Raw genomic sequence first — 25,236 nt, 5'->3', positions numbered from 1 at the left:
AGTATCTTTAAATTGTGATTGTTGCATGGATTAAGGATGCTCAACTAGTAAAGTCCATGTGAATATTCCCAAACCTAGAAAACTGTGTAACTAAAACACTTCAGGTCCCAAGATTTCAGATAAAGTATACTCAGTCTACATCATGTAGACTGCCTAAAAGTATAAATGCCAGAATTTTGGGAACTGCACAGTATAAAATTTGGTGGCTAAGGAAGGTCAGAAAAAGACTTGCCATTCCCACCTTCTATTACTACCCATCCCAATAAGTATTTTGTATTGCCTGACATCTTCAAAATATACCCTGTCCTCTACCCTGCAAAAAGCAACCTGCTACTGGGTGATTCATTTGCCATTTTATAAACTTTGGGCTTTTGAGTTTTAGTTTCTATAGGTTCTGAAAAATAAGATTTTCTTATTCCTCTAACACTTTGGAGAGCATTAAGCCACCAGATTTGGAGGGCAAGGTGTTTTAACAACTGAAGACTTCAACAAAGCTCTTATGGGAATGGAGACCTTCAAACTGATTCCAGATAAAATGGCTGGCTTAGTGGACATCTTAATAATCATGCGATTTAAACAAAGCAGAAGAGGCTAACTTTCCTATTGTGTCTCCTATAAGCAACTCCTGGTTTCTTTGTATCCAAGAATATTAAAGGTGCTCTTAATTATCCACTTAATTCTTACCTTGCTTGTTTTTTCAATATGCCTTTCTACCACAGAACCACTCATCAGGCTAACACTTTCTTTCAGCTATCATAAACAGTCTTATTATAGAAGCCCTGGACATTTTCTTTGAAATTGATCAGAGTGGTCTAAGAGTCTCTTGTAATTGCTCACCTTCTGCATGATGCCCTTTTCATAGTAGTAGCGTAGAGAACGGCTCAGCTTGTCATAGTTCATGGCTGGCCGGTTCTTCTGGATGCCCCAACGCCGAGCAACCTGAAAAGACAAGGAAAGCAAAGGGCAATGGAAACACATTCCCTGGGCCTACGGTTTTCTCCCAATCCCAGGAGCACCAGTTCTGTAACCTGCCTGCTTTGGCCAATGATCCATTTCTCTGACCTACAAAAGAAAGCATTTAATTCCCTTCAGACCAAACATTGAACAAAGCTGATGATTCAGTCACAACTGCTGGGCGGTGAGACCTAGAAGAATCCTACCACTTTAAGATTGCAGAGGGCTTGGTTAGTGTCCCAGAGGATGCAAGCTCTCTACTGTTTCTCCATGTATGAATTATTGACCAATACCCATAGACCATTAACATGTTGCCATTAAGTGCTATGGTTTCTGTAGCAGTCAATAAGGAATAATTAGAATGGTCATCCTTGAAACATTAGAAACACACTAGTGAGTTGCTAATGGGCAAGCAGAGCAAAAGTTCAATTCTAATAAGATTGGAGAGGGGCCGGGAGATGTTTACTTATTGTTGCTCACGGACTAAGGGGGAATCAGATCATTTCGGCCTTCTGCCATCCAATCCCCTGCTCCCAGAAGACTTGCAGAATGGACATTAAAGCACATAGCACCATTATCCACTTAATGAAAAATTAACAGGGCCTCACAAACAGTTCTGAAGTGCATTATATCTAACCCAGTACACCTGAGGTACAGTGATGGGGATGTAATTGGAGCTTTGGGCAAAGAAGACTTATAGCAGGAAAACTTCTTACTAGAGTCTACCCAATTATCAGGGCAGTCAAGCATTTCTGGTTTTAAGTATCTCAACTTCCAAAATTTTACTTATGATGATGACTGTTGAGGCAGGAGAAAAATAGCCCTGGAAATGTGGGTTTTCTCAGAGGTCTTTAAATGTATGCAAATCAGGTCATATTTTGAACATTTTAGGTCAGTTTTGGTAACTTAAAAAAAATAACTATATATTCCTTTAATCTTTGAAAGCCAAATGTTAAACAAGGAATAGGAAAGTAGGGCGAAAACAGCATTTCGCATAAAGTATTTCCTTAAATTATTTTGACAGAACGAAAGCAACTCTTTCTGAATTCAGGATTATAAAACAACCTTTAATAAATAACAGATGAGCTGGACACATGCACACACCTGCAATTTCAGCTACTTGGGAGGCCAAGGCAGAAGGATTGCAAGTTCAAGGCTACACTGGGCATCATAGAGATCTAGTCTCATAATAAAAGGGGATGAGATGTAACTCAGTGGTAGAGCACTTGTCTAGCACATGTGAGGCCCTAGGTTCAATCCCTAGTACTGCAAACAAAGCAAAACAAAACAGCCCCACAAAATTTAAAAAATAAATACCAAAAATGATCTATAAGGAAGAATGCATTTGTCTTAATTAGAATAGTTCAACAGTAATGATTCTACTCTGCCATGCAAAAAAATCCCATGAAAGTTATGTTTCCATTTATTTGCTTCATGCCCCTTTGGCACATATACTGTCCCCATATTGTACACCCATTTAATTCCATCTTAAAAACAGCCCAAAAGGCAAAACTGACCAAAAATACATCTTGGTCAGAGAATGAATATTTTTAAAGCAAGGAAAATAGTGGTTTAGAAGGAAAATCTGCTACATCAACCTAAGTTCTTCTGCTCTGTTCAACAGAAATGACACTCTCTGAAACTAATCTTTAACCACCGTCTGCCCCAAGTGACATGGGTAAATTTCAAAGAATCCCAGCATCATCATTTTACTATGCCAACAGAAAGCAATTTTGAATATTCTTCAACTTCAATTGTGACCTCTCTTTGCTGTCACTTGCATATGCAATAGCTTACTGGAGAGAGGTTTTGTATATGCACAGATTTCAAAGCAGCTCTGGTAGCCATAGTTACTGACTCATCCTCCCAGGCCAGAGCCCTATGATTCAGTGGCTCTAACCACTGCTGCTCCTTCTATAGTAATGCATGATGCAGCACAGCTCCAGAGCAGCTGGAAATGAGGGCTGCCCCTCTTCTGCAGTGGGAGGAGCAGGCAAGAGATCATTGCCAGCTCTTTCTTTCACATCTCCCTTTAGTAACTTAGGGAACACACATCTTAAAGACTGAGGCTGAAGGAGTTAAAAAAAAAAATCCACCTATCCCCTCCTCCCCTTTAAAGAGAGAACAGCCGCAGCACAGGGAGTGGTTCTTTCTAGCAGCCCATCCTTTAAAACTTCCCAAGGCATCAGTTATCTGCCACATGTTCAACAAACAACCCTACCCCCCAAAATATTCATTAATGCAGATTCACAGTTAAAATGGCTCCAGATTAAAGCCGAGTCAGTCATAATTGAGAGGGTGCTAAGCTGGATGACTATCAAAAGACATTTGATTAGGGGGCCTGCCAAAACGCAGTTTTAAAACCACAATTTCCATGCACAGTGTAATGGATATTATGGATAATTACCCAGAGTGCACTACTCAGCCACACAGCTGCCTACAATTACGTCCCCAACAGCTTCCTCCTCCGCTTCACCCTTCAAGCTCCCCCATGACAACTCCTTATAGCTTTTTCCAGGAGTTGGTATCTTCCTGACATTAACAAGAATGGGCCCTCAAAGTTACACAAGGAGTAAGGGGGAAAACTCAGCAATGTCATGTGTCCTGAGGCTAACAGTACATTCAAGGAACTCAGTCAGTCCAAGGTTAGGGGAGCACTGAGAGTTTGTGGAATGCCTGGGAACTTCCAGGTGGGGTGAGAAGAGCAATTCGTGAAGAAACAAAGCTGCCCAATCAACATAGAGAGGCTTAAGGCTGCCACAAGCCTCTCACACATGCAACTCAGCTGGTTGGCATTTATGAACATTCTGGATTAATATTAGTTTCTTTATTAAGTAAGAAAGCAGGGGCCCTTTGCCATCTGTTCATCATCTTCTTTACCACTGGCAGGAGAGCAGAAGATTCAATAACAGCTTTACAAAGGGTCATAACCAGCTTTACCTGTAGCTGGACAGCCTGTGCTAGGCCTGAGGCAGTGGCAATAAAGTAATAAAAGCTCCTGTTTGTGAAATGAGATAAATCAATAAGGCTGCCCACATGACAGACTTGCTTTCAAAAAGGCCTCACATAAACCAGGCCACATTATTAGGAAAGAAGGGAGGGGAAGGATAGGCCTATGTGCCGTGGATGGCTCTCCAGGAGGGCTGGAAGCCTAAAACATGGTCCATTTCCACATGACTTAGCCAGACAGAAATGCTTGGGAAAACACAGCGGTACCAAGCTATTGCTTTGAAGGTAGAATGGCTGTTTATAGTACCTGAAATGGATGTGGACACACATCCATTCCCATGAATGAATATAAACAAGGCAGAGAATACCAAACACATTTTTTTTTTTTAAACTGCTTTTAATGAAGTCTGCCTGTTCTACCAATCAGGACTCTTCATGCTTCCAACCCATACTTTCTCTTCCTTTTCTGATTTCATCTTTCAGACCATTTCATTCTTCCAAACCAAGTGCCAGGTTGTTACCTCCAGCTGCTAACCCTGGTGCCAACTTATCCCCTTCATGTGCTAAAGTGAGCCATGGAGTTAATTGAACATCTAAAACTGCAGTCCTTGCTCAAATGCTTTCCAAGAGTATTGTTTCCATTTCCGTTATACTCAACTCAAGGGTATCTTTTACTCTGCTGATTTAACACATATGCCTAAAAGTTCACGCTACTGAAATGTCAGTTTTGGGGGGGGGGCAGTTATTGCTTTTCCATTTATAATAACTCTAGATAATAAATCAAACAAAATTAAAACACTACCTCCCTTTGAAGTATGTTACATTGAGAGACTGATTTAATTATTCTGTTATGTGGTATTCCAAAAAGGGTTCTATATTATGTCTTCTCCACTAAAGAAAGGACACTGATCTGTCCTAGGTTTTTCTGTCAATAGTTCTTGGCAAAAGAACAACAATCTTTCGTTTCTTTCTTTCATTTTTCTTCTATTAATAAAATAATGGTGGTTTGTGTCATTTCTTCAACTATTGTGATGTTACATGATACACTATAAGAAAAGCGAAGTCCCTGCTGGGCATAGTGGTGCACACCTATAATTCCAGGGACTCAGAAGGCTGAGGCAGGAGGATCTCAAGTTTGAGGTCAACCTCAGCAACTTAGCAAGATCCTGTCTCAAAATAACACAGAAAAAGGGATGAGGGCAGGGGTTAAAGCTCAGCAGTAGAGCGCTTGCCTTGCACGTGTGAGGCACTGGGTTCGATCCTCAGCACCATATAAAATAAATTAAAAAATAAAGATATTGTGTCCATCTTAAAAAAAAAAAAAAGGAATGGGGATGTGGCTAAGTGCTTAAGTACCCCTGGGTTCAATTCCCAGTACCAAAAAAAAAAAAAAAAAAAAAATCCAAATCCAAGTTTCTAAGACTGACCTATCTCTTGATTATTTAATTTCCGTGGGTTAAAGACACTTAAAAAAATAGTGGGGTAGCACATGACTGAAATATCATATAACATGTCCATGTAAACCTCAGATATAAGATATGACATACAAGGGCTGACCCCAAAATAAGCCTGTGTTGCTGAAACAACACTTAAAAAGACTTTCCAAGAGTCAGAACACATCCTATTTGGATGTACATATTCAAGGCCTTACTCCTTGATTTTGCAGTAGGGTTAGAAACTTTTCATGTATTTTATAGTGGAGAACTCTGGCTGTCCATGAATTAAAAATTGTTTTATTAAAAAGAAGAGTACTGCCAAGCCCACTGGCCAGGCCAGAATAAAGAGCATACTTAATACAGGAAAAAGCCTCAATGGAGATCTAAATAACAAACATCAACCACCACAAGTCAAAACTCATTTGAGTCCAGTGCCCAGGGCTTACCTCCTCTGGTTCTATCAGCTTAAACTCCATGCCTCGGCCTGTCCAGGCAATGAAGTGAGCATTGGCTGGGTCATCAAGAAGAGTGACCAGGAACTGCCACAGCTGAAGGGAGCCTCGCCTCTGGTAAGGAGGGCCCTCCCGATACATGGTGGGCTCTTGCTTGATTTTGCCTGTTTGGGACAAAGATATATATGCAAGAATTTAGTCCAGAATTTCTCTGGAGATTTGGACAAAAAGGAGCGTTGTTTGATTCTGATTTAATCATCTCAATTGGAGAGACTGCTTGAGGAATTCTGACATCTCCAACCCTTTCATTTAGCATTAAAACCTTGGATGGGCTACTTACCTTCCAGTCTCTCAGGCACAACGCAAGTGTCATCAAAATATAACCGGGGATCTTTTTCATATGAAAAACCTGAAGGAGTTGAAAGAGAAAGAACATGTTGCTTAATAGATTCTCTGTGTAATACTAAAACTGGATTTAGAGACTAAAATAGGATTTGGTCACTTCAGCTCATAAGCCCTATGCTGTATCTATGTTGCCCTGAATTTTGGGTGACTTCAAAAGGACTTAAGGCATTCGAGTTCTGATGTAATCACCTGAGCCTCAGTCAGAGCAGCATCAATTCTTGCTATCAGAACTAAGACTAAGGGAAGCGCTGAGTCACAAGTATGTTCTGTCACATCTTGTTTATGTTTGCATGGGTCAGTGTTGCTGTGACTGTGCCCTTAGATCAGAAAAGACATCTTATCTATTTTGGTTAACCTAGCCGGATATATTTATTAGACCTGTACATGGTTTTACCATTTGCCTTTAGCTAATATTAATTTCAATCTTCCATATAAACTTGTCCAGGTTCTCTAAACATCTCAAATACCTTATTGAAGGGTAAAGTACATGGCTCAATAAATAAAGACCAGGGCCTATAGAAGATTGTGAAAAAGTCTAAGTTGCAAAGCCAATTGGAGGTATTACCAGACATAGTGGAAGAAATCCAAAGAGACTTCCTAGCAAAGCCAGCTAACATACCTCCTCCTCAGGGATCCCACCCTCTCTGTTTTCTAGCTGGTCTCAGAGTTATTAGGATCCTGCCTGGCGAAGGATGCCTCCTCTCTGGGTTTGGTTCTTAGCTGATTCACCTGGCTAGTACAGGTAAATGTGTATTGGACATGTAGTGGGGACAGGTAGGGGAAAGCACTCTGTGATAAAGGGCTGTCATTAGAATCAGAGAGGGATTCACTGTGACTTGGAAAATCTATGGGTAAAGGAGCCAAGATATGATTCCACTATTTTCTCCTTCTTTTCAGTCTGCCCAGATCAAGTAGCTTCTTGGCAGGTCTAGAACACCATTTTAAGAGGTTAGGACTGGAAAAGCCTGGCCCAACTTGGAGGAAACTAAAGATTGTTTTGAGTTTTTTATTATTGATTTTTGTTTCCTTAGCTCTAGGCATGATTTCTCTGTTGCTTAACTACATCAAAGGAAGTCTATTTTACTGACATTTATTTGTTGTTGAATCCACTAAATATTGAGGCCAGTGGGTAAGGAGTTAGAACAATATAGACTTGGTTCTTGTTCTCATGGAACTTATGTCTCAACTGGGGGAGACAGAGAAAAAGGATAAAAAGAAATAAGACATAGTATAGTGTGGAAGTTAAAACATGCAGGTCCTGGAGCCAAACTGATGGACCCCAATTAGCTGTGGCTTTGAATACATTAATCCCTCTGTGCTGCAGTTTCCTCATCAAGAAAGTCTGGGGAAGAGAATAATTCCTACCCTGTAGGTTGTTATGAGAATTTAATGAGTTAATATATAGTCTATTCCACTTATTTATTTCTTTACAACAGAGCACCAAGAATAGCTCCTATAATAAATGATAGCTTAAAAAAAATAACTGCACATTGGGATAATTACTATTAAGAAATTAACTGGACAGTGAGAGAGCCTTCTCGTAACATTCTCTATAATGGAGTTGAAGCTCCTTAAGAAGGACCACATACTGAGTATTTTAGTGTCCTCACAGCACTTGCAGACAGAAGTGTTCAATAAATATTTGAATAAATAGGAGATTCCAGTCTTCATTAAGGAAAAGAAAACAATGCTAACCTTTAATTCAGAGATTTAGCGAGTCCTGATCAATTTATTTTCCAATTTGGTATTAGAAACCTGTTTGACTTTTATGATAAGTTGGTATACTTTACATCACAATCTTATCTGTATCATTTTTTTTTTTTTTTACCTTGGTTGCTAGGAACCTATATGTTTATTTTCTGACCTTCCATATGTATTTTGATAAATACATGATGTTTTAATGGTTTCATTATAAAGACACTATAAGTGAACTACTTCAAAGTTTACACACCTGTCAAAACTATTACGTTATTTTTAGAACCTTTCTTCCTCTTGAGGTAAGAATAATACATTTACTGTGTGTGTGTGTGTGTGTGTTTGTGTAGGGCGGGGGAGGGGGAGGGCTAGATTAAATTCTCAGTTTGGTTTTTAAAACTAATCAGATGAAGGACTGCCTATAAGGAGTAATCATTTTGTGGTTTCTAGTTATTGCCACATGTGGTCTTCTAAAACATCTGGAAGATGCTCTTGGTTTAAGTGAAATTTATGTCAGTTGAATTTGCACCATCAGTTATTTCAGTTGTGGCCACAACCAGCTAATCACTCAAATAAAGGTGGCAGGAAGGAAGAACTTGTTTGAGGGGTAAAGTGGAAATGAAAGATTCAAAACATTCTACAAGGATTCCAGGTGAAGGCTTAAGGCAGGAAGGCTATCTTAGCAATCACAGATGCCAATCAGAAACACTTGTTTTGCTAACTGTTTCACAGGCATCTGTGGTCAAGCACGTATAAGGATAGAAAAACCATGCCAGGGTTATTTAGAACAATTAAAAATACTGGTATCTTTGAAAAAAAACTTTTTCTATGCACTGGGTCAGGGAAAGGAATGGGAAAGAGTGGGAGAAAACGCACACAAACTCACCAGATAGTCTGTGTATAGTAAGCAACCCAGTGTCTTACTAAAAATATTTCCTTTAAGAGCATGCTCTTTGCTAAATGTTGTAATTAAGTAAAATGTTTTCCTCCCTTATTCCCTCACTCCCTCCTAGTTTGCCTGCTGCAAACATCAATTGCTTCTGTAGAGACATTCAGGAACCTGGAAGAGAGCCCTGCACAGCTGTGCCTGTCGCAGCCAGTGGTCCTGTAGTCCTTCCCTTGGAGGGCTGGACCCTCACAGGGTAACCAGAGGAAACACACCCGGATGTCCCACCTAACCAAACTAGTGGGAAACTCATACAAACCACCCTTTTTAACTAATCACCTGTAAAAATCAGCCAATGCTTCATGAGTATCAGATCTTCCGCCTAAAATGCCAGAGATCAGTGGTTCTCAATCTTACATGCACCTGAACCCACGCCAGCATTTTTTTTTTTTTTAAAACAAGGGTACTCAACCACTGAGCCACATCTCCAGCCCTTTTTAAAAATTTCTTTTTACTTTGAGGCAAGGTCTTGCTAAGTTGCTTAGGGCCTCAAACCTTTTATCTTCCTGCATCAGCCTCCTGAGCCTCCAGGATTACAGGCATGTGCCACCATGCTCGGCCCACCCCAGAATTTATGATTTAATTGCTTTGATGAAGGCAGAACATAATTTTTTAAAACTCCCCAGGTGATTCTAATATGCAGCCAAGTTGAGAATCACTACTTTAGTTCTTACACTTGGAGGTGCATTTCCTGAAGGCCTTGTGAAAATAGACTGTTGGGCCTCATTCTGGGGTTTCTGATTTAATAGATCTAAAATGAGTCTTGAGAATGTGTGTTTCCAACAAGTTCCAGGTGAAGCAGAAGCCACAGGTTTGGGGAATCACACTGCTCTAGATATTTAAGAAGAAATGCTATTTAATAGACAAGAAGACACACTTCTGGGGAAGCTGTTCTAAGGGAAAAAAAAACCCTTCCTTATTTCAGGGAAATCCTAAACCTACCACCTCAAGTAGTGTTTTTGCCCAGAAGGGTAACTTTTAAGCCCTGAGCCTACCTCTCAAGGCCTTTCATGCCCCACAGACTTCAGTCCTCAACGGTGCTCCTTTCCATCAAATGAGCCTGCTGATTTGCTATTGTCATCCACTCATGCAGGAGCTATTCAGCAAATGATCCTTGCAGCTCTGACAGCTCAATTATCCTCCCCCCACAAAAGGCCCCCTTCCTCCTCTGCGTTCCCATCTAATTACTCCTTTAAAGAAATTCTAGATTTAAAAAAAAAAAATCTGTGTTGATGCCCTAAAAACAAACAACAACAAAACACAGGCCCTCACAAACACTGGCAGCAGATGCCTTGAAAATGTCATTTCTTTAACCCAGAAATTTCAGGGATTTAGCTTCAAGAATTAATCAAGGGAACGTGAAAGATTTAATTAGGTGAACGTTTATTTCTGGTTATTCTGAGAATAATCTGGAAATATGTACATTTTCAGCAAGAGGTGATCAGCTAAATGCATACCCATTATAAATACTGTGCTGCCACTACAGATGCAATCAAGGAGGATGTTGGAAGCTATAGCAATTACACTGGCTGTACACTGTGGAGGGCGATGACACCTTGGCTTAGAATTCTGGCTTTACCTATCCAGTCATATGACCTTGAGCAAACCTTTCAAACTCCTAAACTTCTGAGCCTCAGTTTCCTCATATAATATGGGGCTAATTGGAATATATGTCTTCTAGGAGTAATGAAAGGATTAAATGACTAAAATCAACACATTTAAAGAAGTTAGAACAGGATTTGAAATACATTAAGCATTCATTGAGTTAATGACTATTGTTAAAAGAACAGTATAAAATGATGAATCCTGTGTATGATCTGTATAATATTTATGTCTGCAAAGAAAAAAAATGGAAGAGTTTACATAGCAAGTTTATGGTGATCTCTGGACAATGAAATTTAATTTTTATTAAATTTTTTGTCTGTCTGTATTTGCTAAATTTTGTGTAACTTTTATTACTTGTGACAAGAAGCTATAGAAGTTCATATTTTAAGTAAAACAAGGTCAAAAGCAAGCTCCTCCAGGAAACTGAGCTTCTAGCTCCATCTGACCACTTCCTTGAGCCATATGCTATAGAACATCTACACATCTTATTTGCCAAGAACACCTCAAATTTTTCTCCCATGTTAAAAGCAGCAACCATTTATTATGTAATAATTTCAAGAAAAAGCTAGCCACCCAAACTAAATCAAACCTAGAAACACATTTTAAAATTGTTTTCTAACATGTCCTTGGATTACCCTCACTGACCTAATTAAAAAGTTCTAGTTTAGGCTGATCGGTCTGGAAATGTGGACTTCAACCAACTTCCCTTTTTTCCCCCATATTCTCCTGTGAACTCTTAAAAGTTAGGGTCACTGCTTTCAAAAATGATGGCAGCCCTCACAAGTGCTTAGGAGCATGACTCAGACCCTATGTGCAAGATAACTGAAGATTATGATCAATCAGCATGCATACTCATTAGCTAAGAAAAGTTTAACCTATTATCTCAAACCTCAGTCTGGAAACAGCACTTTTAAGTTTAATATATATATATTTTAATTTATTTTCTTACACCTTTATTTTATGTATTTATTTTTATGTGGTGCTGAGGATCAAACCCAGGACCTCACATGTGCTAGGCGAGCACTCTACCACTGAGCCACAACCCCAGCCCCAGCCCCAAGTTTAGTATATTTTAAAAAAGAAAATTTCTTACCTTCATGGCTGCTGGAGAAATATCCCCCTCTCATGTAGGATGACTGGCAGTTAGGCACTTCTGAAAGGGAAACAGAGACACACAGACTCCTGTCAATAGGTTCTGTAGGAAAAGCAGCACACAGGATCAGCTTGGTAGTAAAGTCTTTAAACTTTCTGCTCCAGGGTCAAGTCCTTCTGGTCTTATCCTAAGAAAGTGGTATCATCCCAATAAGTAACATGGGAAACACTTAATCCACCATCTGAAAGTAAGACTCTTCAATAGTCACAGGAGGGGAAAAAAAAATGATGCCTTGCCCTACTAATCCACACATTTTAGAAACAAGTTAACACCAAATATGGCCAGAGAATTAATGGGAGAAAAATTAACTTTCAAAAGGCTGAACTTGGTCTCCTACGCTTTATGGAGAGTAAAGGAAGAAGATTGCTTTAGATCATTCTCACCTTGCTCCCTTTTACTGTTGATGGTCATGTCCCATTCAGCTCCAAGGGATGAGGGTATTTTGGGGCCAAAGGGATTAGGGGATCTGAAGTTAAGAAGCCAGGACAAGAACTGGCAGGAGTGGGGACTGCAATTTGGTAAGCATTAGTTTTTGTCACATTGAGTCTGTTATATTGAAACCCACTCATACTCAGGTGATCTCTTCTTCAGGCCTCATGGTATATCAAGGAGTCCATGAGAGGAAAAGTGAACTGGGCTGTGCCTATGTGGGACAAGCCTTCACCCAGGGACACCACTATTCAGATTCAAGAATTAGAGATATGGTAACATTGTTGAATGTCTTGCTTCAAGTGAGTAGGGTAGGGTGAAAAGCCTATCACGGTTGATTAAAATATCAATCCCCAAGGGAAAAAGGTCTCTGGTTATGTCTACTCCTAAGAAAAATACATCAAAGCCTTCAAGAGGAATGCTAGTGGACATTTTTGCAAGTTATCACTACCTAATTTTTCTGTCATAAATCAACAGGTGTCTCCCTCTGCCCTCGTCCCCAATCTTTTCCTTAACCAATTTCTGCTTAAATAGAGCAATCTATATGTAATCTCAGTGAAGACCAAGGCAAATTCTATATCCCATTCCATATGTGAAAGCTATTCGTATTCCATATGGATAGCATGACCTTTCCCAGGGTCTTAAGAAAAGCATACAAATAGCTAAGTACAGTAGCACAGCTACTGGGGAAGCAGAGGCAGGAGAATTGCATGTTCAAGGCTGGCCTGGGCAACTTAGTAAAAATGTCTTAAAAAAAAAAATTAAAAGGCTGGGTTGTGGCTCATTGGTGGAACACCTCTGGGTTTAATGCCCAGTACAAAAAAAGAAAAGCAAAGCACCCAAAGGAAAGGTTAAAAATATATAAACTATCCTCGGATTCTTTTATCTGCAAGAAAAAAAAAAAAAAGAGTGAAAAAGTTTTAGTAAAGTTAAAGGGGAAATGAAGAGGAGGAAACACAGTTCCTAAATGTTGCAAGCTACAAAATTCCAATTCTCCTTCCCCTCAGTGGTTTCATCTAATAAGCCTAAGTCTAAGACACATAGGGAATAAATGAGTGGTGGGGGGAGGAGAATTTCCCTGTGTACAGTTTAAATTTTTTGAAATGCTAAAGTTCCTAGGCAAGAGGAATCCTTTAACCAAACAATAGTTGTCCTCATGTTATACCTTTCTGCTGAAGGACACAGCTTTCCTAGTTACCAGTGCTACAACAGAGCAGTGAATTCCAAGAAGCAACCAACAAAACAATCTTTTGCATGGTATACCAGTACTCCAAATTGCTATGCAATACTAGGTGCTTTCTTAGCACTATTTTAAGAATAGAAAGAACCAGGTCCTAAATGTGGGCTCTTTCTTAGAGTTACGTTGGGATTTTAATAGGTCTTTTGAATTAAAAAACAAAGCCAGGAAATAGGACTAAAATACAAAATGTGTTCCTTGTGTCCAGTGAGCCTATAGCTAAGAGGCCTTAAATGGGTACCATCTGAGACCATACCCCAGAAATCTTAAGGCTTGACTCGGAGGTGCACTTTGCACTATCTCTGAATGCCTACTGCACTTCATACCATCAGCACAGCTGCTCTGTTCTGTATCCAATTACGTATAACCATGTTTGCTTTACTAACTCATAAGTTCTTAGAGGGCAATTTATTTTTATTTGTATTTTTTTCAGTGCTGGAGATCAAATACAGGGCTTCAAGCTCTGCAACTGAACTACATACTGCCAGCTCTTGAAGGCATTCCTGTTTTGTTGGTGCAGGGGATTGACGCTTAACCACTGAGGGACATCCCCAGTCCTTTTTATTTTGTATTTTGAGACAGAGTCTCACTAAATTGCCAAAGGCCTTTGCCAAATTGCTGAAGCTGACTTTGAACTTGCAACTCTGTTGCCTCAGTCTCCCAAGCTGCTGGGATTACGGGCATGCACCACTGTTCCCAGCATGAAGGCAATTCTTATAAAATTATTATTCCCCAAGATTCTACAGACAAAAGTCACTCAATAAGGAACAGACAGATAAATATGAGAATGAAGAAACAAATGGCATGATTTTATGCTCACCTGAATCAACGCAGTAATCCCGGGGCTCCTGCTTGATTCCCATTGGTGACTGGAACCCATGTGCTGGGGGACCTGGCATTCCAGGGACCCCATGTTCATAGAGTGGGTCATGATATTCTTGTTTGAATCCCTGAGGGGGTGGGGGAGCTGCAGGGACAATAGGTTCTGACATTTGTCGGTGGTAACTGGGACGATTATCTCCAGGAACTCCCGACTGCGGAGGGAAGGGATGGCAGGGTTCAGACAGTTGTCTCTGAAATCTGTAAGAAGAAAGAAGTTAAATTGTTTAATAGAGACATGATGATATTTACTTAGAGTATTGGGGACTAGAGGTTCAGATTAATGAAACTACTTATTAATCCATATTTTTGGACATTTTACCCTTTTCCCAAAATTACATTACACATTTCCAATCCTGAGTTGGTGGGGAGGCAAAACAACAATAATCAAAGCAATGATGTGATAATCTCCTACATTTATTTAACGTATAGTCTATCTGTACAGATTATGAACCAGGTTACATATCTAACTATATAAGACCAAGTATTTGCAACTACCACTAAAATACACATATTTTTTCACTAGTTCATTTACTCTCTTTTACATATAGAATAGAATGAATTTTTTAAAGACCAAAGAATACAAATTAGCTCTAGTTAAAAATGTATTTTTAAAAAAGAAAAGAATATCCCAGTCATATCAGCAATCAAAGTCATGGAATAATCAGCAAATGTGCAGACCACATAAGAATAAAATCTTGAAATTGTTTTCTGTGGCAAAGAAAGAAGATCTAAGTAAAAAGGAAAAAAGTAGTTAGGACTTTGAAGCTGTTGAATCACTGCAAATTATTCTATAAAAGTAAATCTTTCCCAATCAACTTGACAAAGTGATTCTAACCTTTATTTAAAAGATGAAAAAATTTTAGAAAGAAATAATGACCCACTACATGTTGATACAAATTATAAAACTATAATAATTAACACTGATGGTAGGAGTGAAAAATTGATGGCAGATCAAAGGAATTGAATAGAAAGTCAAAATCTGTCAAGTATATTCCAAAACTTACTACTTGTTAAAGTTGGCATTTCAAACTAGTGAGAAAAAAGTTAGATTCCATTTAATACCACATGCCAAAATAAATTTCAAATGGATAAAAGATTTCAATGTAAAATGTGAAACCATAATACCAAAGTAAATAGATATGAAAACTTAAATAATTTTGGAGTGAGGGAAACTTCTAAGTATCATACTAACAGCAGAAACCATGAAGATAAACATGGATATATCTCACTGTATAAATTTCTACAAGCCAAAAAAATAGCAGAAACAAAACCAAAAGAAAAACATTAAATTGGTGGTGGTGGTGGGGAAATCTATAATAGTCAGAAAATATCAAAACCAAAACCAAAAGTAAAACCAGGGAAAAATCTCTAACTGACAATGTTAATGTCATAGCTTTTAAAAACCAATAAAAGATTAACATTTCAGAAGAGAAGAATGGGTAAAGGGCATAAACAGGAAAATCATTAAGAAACATTAATGGTCATAAACAAATGAAAAATTTAAGTTCACTAGTAATAAAAAAATGTACAAAATAAAAAGAGAAATATTTTTTCCTTGGAGGATAAGTAAGTAGCTAATAAGTCTGTGCCTGGCACATAAATGTCACTTGAATCAGATTGGAGAAAGCTACAAAGATGGCCACTAACACAAATGTCTAACAAGGGAACTGGCCAAAAGTACATTGTGATATAACCACTTAAGTGAAAGCAACCATTACATACAATGTACTATGCAAATACATAGGAACCTGGAAAGATTTTCAAAATATTGCCAAACAATTCATAGAACATCAAAGTTTTACTATAATAAAAAAAAAATTATGGCAGTCATATAAAATGGTGGGAAGATTTACACCTACATGTTAATGCTGCTTGCTTTGGGGAATTATGATTTTTGGTGATTTTTCTTTTTTGCCCATCTATGGTTTAAACATAAACAAGCATTGTTTTTGTAGTAAGAATAAAGGGCTGGGAATGTGGCTCAAGCAGTAGCGTGCTCGCCTGGCATGCGTGAGGCCTGGGTTCAATCCTCAGCACGATATACAAATAAAGATGCTGTGTCCAACGAAAACTAAAAAATAAATAAAATTCTCTCTCTCTCTCTCTCAAAAAAAAAAAAAACAACCAATAAAAAGCCTTTTGTTATGATTATTAATCAGTGAGTATCCTTGATGCCTTTTAGCTGTCAGATAAATCCAGCTGTGTGCCAACTGCCCTCCCTGCTGAGGGAAGGAAAGCCTGAGACCCTCAAGTGATGCCACTTACTAGGGAAGTGACAGAGCAAAGAGTCTTGGCTTTGTTTCCCTATCTGTGACGTGAGGATATACTATCCTCCCAAAGCTTCTGGACCGGTGAAACACAATCATATCTATAAAGCCTGGCTTCTGCCATGGCCCTGATCTTTGACAGACAGGGACAGGCTTTTAGAGTGTGGCTTGACGAGACCCTCAATCCATGACATTTGCATGAGGCACTAACCTCTGGGTACGTAGAGAAGCATTCGTGGTTTTCTCAGGTAGAAAATAGGAATCAGGGTTTGAGAAGTAATGAATGATTTATAACAACTAATTTCAAAGAGGGTTTTTATTTTCAGTGTTGACGATTGAATATAGGGCCTCATATATGCTAAACACACTCTGAGCTTCACCCTCAGTTCCTCGATGAGTTTTTAATAAAACCAACAATATAATTCTGAAACACTAGTGTTACTCTACTTTTAGCTGAATCCTTTGAATAGCTTTAATCAAATAACTTGACTTAGATTTAAATCAGTCTGTGGCAACAGGTGGCCAACAGATTTCTAGAACATCAAGATTTGAAATCTTAAACTGCAGAGATCTGGGTGCAGATAAAACACGCTTCAGATCAGGGGGTGTAGCACGTCACAGCATGTTCTTAGGTGTCTATCATTCCACTGCAACCAGCATTGCATGTTTTTTTCCCCCCAGTATTGGGGATTGAACCTGTGGGTACTTTTACATCCCCAATCCTTTTTTAAATTTTGAGACAGGGTCTTGCTAAATTGGCAAGCTGGACTCAAACTAGCAGTCCTCCTGCCTCAGCCTCCTTAGGAGCTGGAATTACAGGTGTGTGCCACCATGCTTGGCATAGAGCCATAAGATAATCTTATAACATGATCCCTGGGCAATTTTATATGTACTTATCCTTTTAACCCAGACACCAAAAGTACCCATATCTGCTTGGCAGATGTCTTCAATGTGTTTTAGTAACTGAATAAGGTTCAGCGGGCCGAGAGCCTTTCACAAGGGATAGGCATGCCCTATAGCAGAACTTCATCAGGAACTAGATTTTCAAAGTTGCTATTATTTAAGGAAACCTTGCAAGGGTCTCTGAAGACGAGAAAATTTGCAACTCACTTTTAGTCTTGACATTTAGAATTCAGGCACAGCGGCATGCTACAAACCTGAAGGGAAGTCTTTCAGAAAGGAAACTCAAAAAGCTATTCTTAAGGCTTTATTTTTATTAAGTGCCCAAACTTAGGCTACTTAGGAGGAGGAGTAATGAGGGCACCCACCTTCCCTTTTCTCTCCTTTTCCTCTCTGCCACCATCTTAGCAACTTCAAAGGTGACCTCCACAAATCAGTTCCTCTGATGGCTCCAAAATGGCCTGTACCTCTCAGTTCTGTAACCAGAGCCTCTGCAGCTGGCAGGTCTGATGGCCCCACTTCCGATTAGTGTTCATCTTCTCACCTTCCAGCATGAAACTCTAGAGTGGCCTGGGATAGCCTCTGCAGGAAAAGGTCCTTCCACATGGGCACCGGCCACCCCTCAACCCCATACTCTAAGGACACATGAAGCTCCGAGGCCTGGGATCTGCAGGGCAGCTTCTGTAACTGGGGTTTGCTCAGTACTGGTTTGCTTTGAAAAAGCAGGAGTAGCAAAGGGGAACTTGGGGGTAGGTCATCAACCCAACATATTTGGAAGAAAAGATTCTCGCAGAATTCATTGCTGTAATTGTTCCTATTTGTAGAGATTAGTAAAGTAATGCAGTTCTTGTCCTCAAAATACATTCTGTGAACTTTACTCACTGACCTTCATTTGAACCCCGTTCCCCTCACAGCAATGCTTTTGAAGTATCTAAGAATGTGTTGTCTACATAAAATAGCCTGGACAAAGCCGCTGCTTCTTTACTGAGGCAAGCGATCATTCTGAATCCAGGAGCAGCCGGTTTCTAGCCGGCCTCCACCCGGCCTCCTTTCCCTCCCACTGCAGCCCATGACCCCAACAGAGCTCAAGCATAATGAACTCACATTTGGTGAGCAAAGGAAGATGGACTACTGAGTAAGGCTTTTTACAGTGCCAGTTTATTTAAAGAACCAGTTATTTATTTATTTGTCAGATTTATATAGCGCCTTTCCTCTCAAGAGCTCACCCACGCTACCAACATTTGGTTTACGTTATGAAAACCGTTAGATGCTTTTTCTGCATTTCCTTTTCAGTCTCTCCTGCCAACATATAGAGTAAACACAATGCTTATGGGGAAAAAAAGAGGAGAAAAGTACAGATTTGATGAAGCCTACGCAGTGGCTATGGGTGCCAGGTGAGGAAGTAGGGGCTCGGAGGCCAGCTTAGAGATGGCGTGTGCAATCTGCCAAGAAACCAATACCACCACTTAATATTTCTGTTAAGGCTAAGAGAAGATGATGAAAAACAGAGAGGCTCTGGCTGTGGAGTCTAAACATTCCAGGCTGAAACCCAATCTTTACCACTTACTAGCTGTGTGACCTTGGGTGAGTTATGTGACTGCTCCCAACCTCAGTTTCCTCATCAATAAAAGACAGACAACAAGGATATCTGTCTCAAAGGTCTATTGTAAAGGTCATTATAATAGAATGTATGGAATAGGGCCAGCACACTGCTAGGTCCTCAATACACAAAACCTTCAAATACCCGACCTTTTCTATAATTCCCCAGCTAAAATCAGAAGCTATGCAAGTCTAAAGACCCTAAAAAGTTGGGAGAAGACCATCACAGACAAAAATCTAACTAAGAGAGTTTATTAGTTGTCTACAATATCCATTCTCCTTTTTCAGAAAGAGGATCCTGATTTTTATTGCAAGTGGCAATGTACTGCCCAACTTCACATCTGTGTTTATTTTCCTGCCATATACTCCTGAGCCAAACATGGTTCCTAAAAGCACACCCAAAAACCTCTGAAACAACTCCCAGGACTGTCAACTCCTGGAGACCTGTCAACAATGCTTAGATTCAAACCAGTCGATCTAAACTGTGATAAAACACTGAGAGATGGGAGGAGAAAATGTGTCCTTTCTAGGTCTAGATGTTGGTCTGATTTCTCAAGATGAAATCTGGGAGAAGGAAGGTGAAGCAAATATGACACACTACAAGGATATTAGATGAATCAAGTATCAGTTGTGCATATACAGAATGATAAGCCTTATGATGAAAAGATTTGGGATAAAAGGAGTGTTACATTTTAAAAACTTAACATTAACTTTCTAAGTTTGTGGTATCTCCATATGTTTTGGAAGATTTCTTTTAGTATATGGAATATAAAAGCGGTGTTTTAAGTAAAATTGTCTCAGAATATTTACTGAACATCTTCTCTATCCCAATGTGATTTTATTTAATCCATACAATGATTCTATGCAGGAAGTGTAGTATACTTCCATTTTCAGACGAAGAAACCACAGCTTACAGAAGTGAAGTGCCTGCCTGACATCCTACAGTAGAAGAGCTGGGATTCAACCCTAGGTCTGTCAGTCTGTTCAACTCCAGAGTCATAGGCCTACCTTGTTTCCCCAACTATATCAACTTTTTAAATACTCTGATGATGACGTTTAAATAAAAATCACATTTCATGCTTAGAAATTAAGAAACATATTTGTAAATAACTCCAAGGTCAAAAGAAATGATAGGAAGTACTTGTAACTGCATTTTTAAAATGCTACAAATCAGAACCTATATAATGTAACTAAAGCAGGACTTGGGTAGGGAGATCAAGTAATTGATTGTCCAAACTGGGACACTTTGGGGAGTGAAAGGGGAAACGACTAGCAACTATTTCTAGATAAGACATGAACCTTAAGAGACATGGAAATCATCAGTCTATATCATTCCCAGCCTCAAAAGACATCTTACTTGGTTATAAGCTCATATTCTAAATAAAAAGGGCAAAAAAAAAAAAAAAAAATTAATGCACTAGTCATCCAACCAAATTAATTAGAAAAAAAAAGAATAACAGAATAGTTTTAGTATGAAATCAATGAAATACAAAAATACCAATAGAGAGAAATAAGGCTAAAAGTGACTTATCAAAAAGACAAAGTATATGTTAAGGTTAAAAAAAGCAAAAAAGGTCTGAACAAACAATATCAAAAATGAAAAAGAGACAACTACAGATGCTATAGAGATTTTTTAAAAAGACATAATTAACAACTTCCTGCCAATTAATTTTGAAACTCACAAAAATTCCTAAGGAAAAACATTTTATTAAACTTCCTCAACTAAATAGAAATCCAGAACAAAACTGTAACAGGCAAAGACACTGAACCAGTAATTAAAAATCTTCCCACAGGGGCTGGGGATGTGGCTCAAGAGGTAGCACGCTGGCCTGGCATGCGTGCGGCCCGGGTTCGATCCTCAGCACCACATACCAACAAAGATGTTGTGTCCGCCGAAAACAAAAAATAAATAAATATTTAAAAAAAAAATCTTCCCACAAAGAAAAATGTCACGTTCAAATGGTTTTATTGGTAAATTCTTTTAAAAATTCAAGGAACAAAGAATACCAATTTCATGTGTAATATTCCAGAATACAGAAAATGGATGACACCCTTTATTCATTTGATGAGACCTCCATGCTAAGACCTAACAAGGACAACAGAAGAAAAAAATGATACTTTGTTCTTAATCACGAATATAGATTCAGAAGTCCTAAATAAATACTAGGAAATCAAGCTCAGGGCTAGGGATGTAGATCAGTGGTAGAGCACCTGCCTAGCATGCATGAAGCCCAGGGTTCAATCCCCAGCAGTGCCAAACAAACAAAAAATAAATCCACCAAATTCAGCAACTTACAAAAAAAAAAAAAAAAAAAAAAAAGATAACACATAATAAACAAGTGTTGAATGTGTCACAAATATCCAAGATTGGACTGGGAGAGGTGACACATGCTCGTAATCCCAGTTACTCCAGAGGTGAAGGCAGGAGGACTGCAAGTTGGAGGTCAGCCTCAGCAACTTAGAAAGACCCTATCTTAAAAAAAAAAAAAAAAAAAAATAGAACAGAAAAAGAACTGGGGGATGTAGCTTAGTGGCAAAGTGCCCTTGGGTTTAATCTCCAGGACCAAACAAAGAAACAAACAAAAAAGTTGGTTTTGTTTAAATCAGTGTAATGTACCAAATGATTAAAGGAGAAAAATCATATGATCACTTCAATAGGGCCATAAACAATGTCTGATAAATTTCAACATCAATTCATGTTAAAAACTTTTGGTAATCTAGAGGTAGAAGGAACATTTACTAAACATCTTGATAAAAGGTAATAACCCTTCAGTAAACATGGTAAAATGTTGAAAACCAGCCCTCTTAAGATTCCGAATTTTGAAAGGAGAGAAAAAAATTTTATATATATATCTGTATTCCAACCAATAGAAGTTCATTATTTAGGTTCCATTAATCATCCAAGAAACTTAGTTTGGATCCCAAAGTGAATCTGTGCTGCCATACATAACATGCTATTAACAGGGTACGCGGAGAGAGATGCGTCAGACACATTTGCTTTGTTTCAGGTCAGCGCACAATACGTGTGACTCATAGTCAAGTCTTTTCTTCTCTAAAAACTATAAAATGTGAGAGGTAAAAATGAATGACAATTTATTAGTATGGACCTTAAGAGAAGAAATGGAAACGAGAAAAATTTGAGTCTATTAAAGATCTTGATTTATCTACTATCTTTAAGAACTGAGTAGTTTCTATTAAATCAAAATTCCAGAAAACTTAGCTCATCCCAGTAAGCCTTCAGGTATGGACTGTCACCACCAAGGGAGAGAACAGGTTAGGCCATTTCTTTTCCTAGAAGATGCCAAATGTAAGTAGCCTTCTCTTGATCACTCAGCCACTAGAGTCTATCAATGGCAGCATGATCACCTCCAGGATGCTGATGCTCTCAGGGACTATTCAGAAGCAGATTTTTCCACTACAGGAATGTTTTATCTTTTCTGGCTGTCAAGTGCATGAGGGTATCAGGATATCTCAAAATTCTTAGATGACATATTTCTTCAGTGGAGCCCCTTCCGCTGAATTGTGGGACCTTCCTCTACTTGAGATGTAATGAGATACGGTACAATAAAAGACAGAAATACTTGTGGCCAGCACTATGGGCGTAATGTAGGATCCACCCAGCACATGTAAACACCGTGAGCAGCCTGCTGAAAACCCTGGCAGGACGGGGCTGGCTGAAGGCAGAGCACGTCCCTGGAGAAGCAGCTGGTCGTTCAGTGTAAATGGAACATGTCTGAACATGCCAAATTACATGGTATTCCCCCTTCTTGTGGGGAGGAAATCAAGATAAATCACGGCTTTCAAACACAGTGTTTATCTTCTAAAAATAAACTGAGCTGTGAAGAATTATATACGAAAATTACATGAAACATTAAGAATGTACTTTTGACTAGATTACATTTTAGTTGTTTCAAGTATGATTCTAGCAAACTGCCATCACTATCAATATATACTGGGGACAGTAAGCACATAAGGCGAAATGCAGTCTAAAGAAAGGAGTCTAAACCGTGCTTATTTCCTCAAAAAGCTTACTTGATTCACCTGACCAGATAAAGTACAACCAGAGCAAAACAAAAAAGATATGTTATCACATGATTTTGGAGTAACTATGCAGGTCCTGAGGGTTTTGTAATTTGAGAGAGAAGTTCTATTTGTATTATGAGACGGATATAGTTTAAGTTGGAATCAAGGTCACTTATCCAGTTTTTAATAGCCATTAGTGGATGTCAACAACTCAAAAAAAAAAAAAAAATCATAACCAAAACAAATAGTATAGTTACAGGAGTTTACATTTGGTTTCTGAATGTGGGACCCTGTATTTGGCTGTGCGTTCTTTAAAAGTCCTTTAGTTGCTCCAATGCCTGATTTCTCTTCTATAAAATGTTTTGCTTTTTAATTCTGTCCTGGACACAGAGCTATTAAAAAGTTCATAAAACATAACACTAAAAAACTGTTGAAATAAAAATGGTGTCTAGGTCAGAGTTCACAAACTGGCAGGCAATGCAGAGTGATTTTGCCCACAGATAGGTTTTGTTTAGACTGCAGAATGTTGTTGTTTTTAATTTAAATCAGTTGCCAACTTAAAAAAAACCAAAAACTGTACTTTTAATAAAAGTCCAAATTTCCCAGTTATCTTGAAAAAGGACAAGGTTGTTAATATAAGGTAACAGTTGTCAAAAGCCTGGTGGCAGCTCTTTCAAATAAGCGAAGGCTCCTCCTGAGCCAGCACCCTAACAATACTCACCCCTGGAACCCTGTACAGCATAGGTGTTCCTGGCCCTTGGCCTAACCAAGGGAATAAACACCAACCAGCCATATTATGTAGTTCTTTATGGGGGCTGTCAGAGCAAAGGAGGAATGGATCAGAACCAGCCAGAGGCACTTTACTTCTCTAGAAATAAGGAAAATAAACTCCAAGTAAATATGGATAGGAATCAGAGCTGGACCAGATCTGGGGAAGTACACTCTACATTCTCCCTTCTGCTCCCTCACCCACCCAACTGCCTTTATCTCAGCATTCGAGACTTGGAATAAAAAAAGACAGGTCCCCAGAGCATTCTACGTAAAGGCAGACTATAAACCTACAAAATTCTAGAATACCACAGATAATAGAGTTAGGAGGCTGGAACTCAAGTTTGGAGTGTACAGAATAAATTCCCTTAATACTTTTAGTTTTTGATAAATGAAGGACTCCAAATTACCCCTGATACCTCGCTTTTCTTCTTAGAAATGAAAAACTACAGGAAAAACTAACCATGAGATTTCTCAAAAGCAGATTGTTACAATCAAGGTCTTTGGTTAATCTACTGTTGAAACGTGTTAAAATCAGATGAATAATAATGACTCCTGTAACTCAGCAATCTTCCCTAATATGTATGTAAAATAGTAATAAAGTAATTATAGGCAGCATAAACCAAAGATCATCCCTCACAGACAAAAATCAATGAGGAGCCAGGAAACCTGCCCTTGAAGAGGGTCAACAGATTACACATCCTGGGCAAGTCAACCTTCCCCTAGCTTGGAGGGGGGCGGGCAGCACTAATTATCTCTTCCTTACCTACCTCATAAGGATGTCGTAATGTCTACAAACCATTTGGAGTACCTCGGGAGTAGTGTGGTATATAAACAAGTCATATTCATATCATTATTGGTCTTACCTCACAAGACGCCTCAGTGGAATGAGAACATTATAGGTACCTGGCAAATACGACTAACTGCTTCCCTTCTCCCACTGAGAAAAGGAGAGGGATACTGGAGGCAGTTCAGAAGGTCTGGAGCAGCACCCACCTCTGTTCTGATGGATACTGGTTTTCAGGCATCATCTTTGGCATCTGCAGGGGCTGATGTGGTGGTCGGGGGACCGCAAATGTTTGCTGCTGTGGTCCAGGTTCTGGAAGCGAGTGAGGGGTGGGGGCAGGGCCCACACCTTGTACTGGGCCAGCTCCAGGGGCATGCGCTGAGGTGGGCAGAGTTGCCTGAGATGGGGGAAACAGGGAATTCTGATGGGTGGGTGACAGAGGAGTGGTAGGAGGGGTTAATGGCTTGAACCCAGAGGGAGGCTTCCTATCATAGGCACTGTGAACAGAAAAAGAAAAGGAACCATTAAACTGCAATGAAGCCATTAGCATGGTTACCAGGTCCAGCAGAACAGTAGTGAGCAGCCCATTGTTGCCAGGAAATGACAGCATTAACATAGTTAAATTGCTAGCAGCCCTGAGGGAATATTTGTACCTCTGAAAAGTGACAAACACACTGCGTCACAGGGATTTGTTTAACACTTCTAGTGATTTTTCACAAAGATAATTTTAGCCTCTGCTTCCGGTTTCC

At 39.2% G+C, this 25,236-nt stretch overlaps 1 protein-coding gene across 2 annotated transcripts in view; it reads right to left on the bottom strand.

Moving 5' to 3' along the window:
• ETV5 (ETS variant transcription factor 5) overlaps positions 1-25,236 on the bottom strand; it is a 58,316-nt gene that overhangs the window by 4,005 nt on the left and 29,075 nt on the right. For both annotated transcript variants that reach the window (XM_081301654.1, XM_081301655.1), the window contains exons 7-12: positions 24,697-24,984; positions 14,082-14,341; positions 11,536-11,595; positions 6,132-6,200; positions 5,786-5,955; positions 838-939 (exon numbers count right to left, since the gene is read on the bottom strand). In XM_081301654.1, coding sequence (XP_081157780.1) covers positions 838-939; positions 5,786-5,955; positions 6,132-6,200; positions 11,536-11,595; positions 14,082-14,341; positions 24,697-24,984 — 949 coding nt within the window. The remainder of the gene's footprint in view (positions 1-837; positions 940-5,785; positions 5,956-6,131; positions 6,201-11,535; positions 11,596-14,081; positions 14,342-24,696; positions 24,985-25,236) is intronic.

The sequence above is a fragment of the Spermophilus citellus genome (assembly GCF_964194105.1).
Source record: "Spermophilus citellus genome assembly, chromosome: 7".
NCBI classification, from domain to species: Eukaryota; Metazoa; Chordata; class Mammalia; order Rodentia; family Sciuridae; genus Spermophilus; species Spermophilus citellus.
This window is presented reverse-complemented; position numbering and strand designations above follow the sequence as displayed.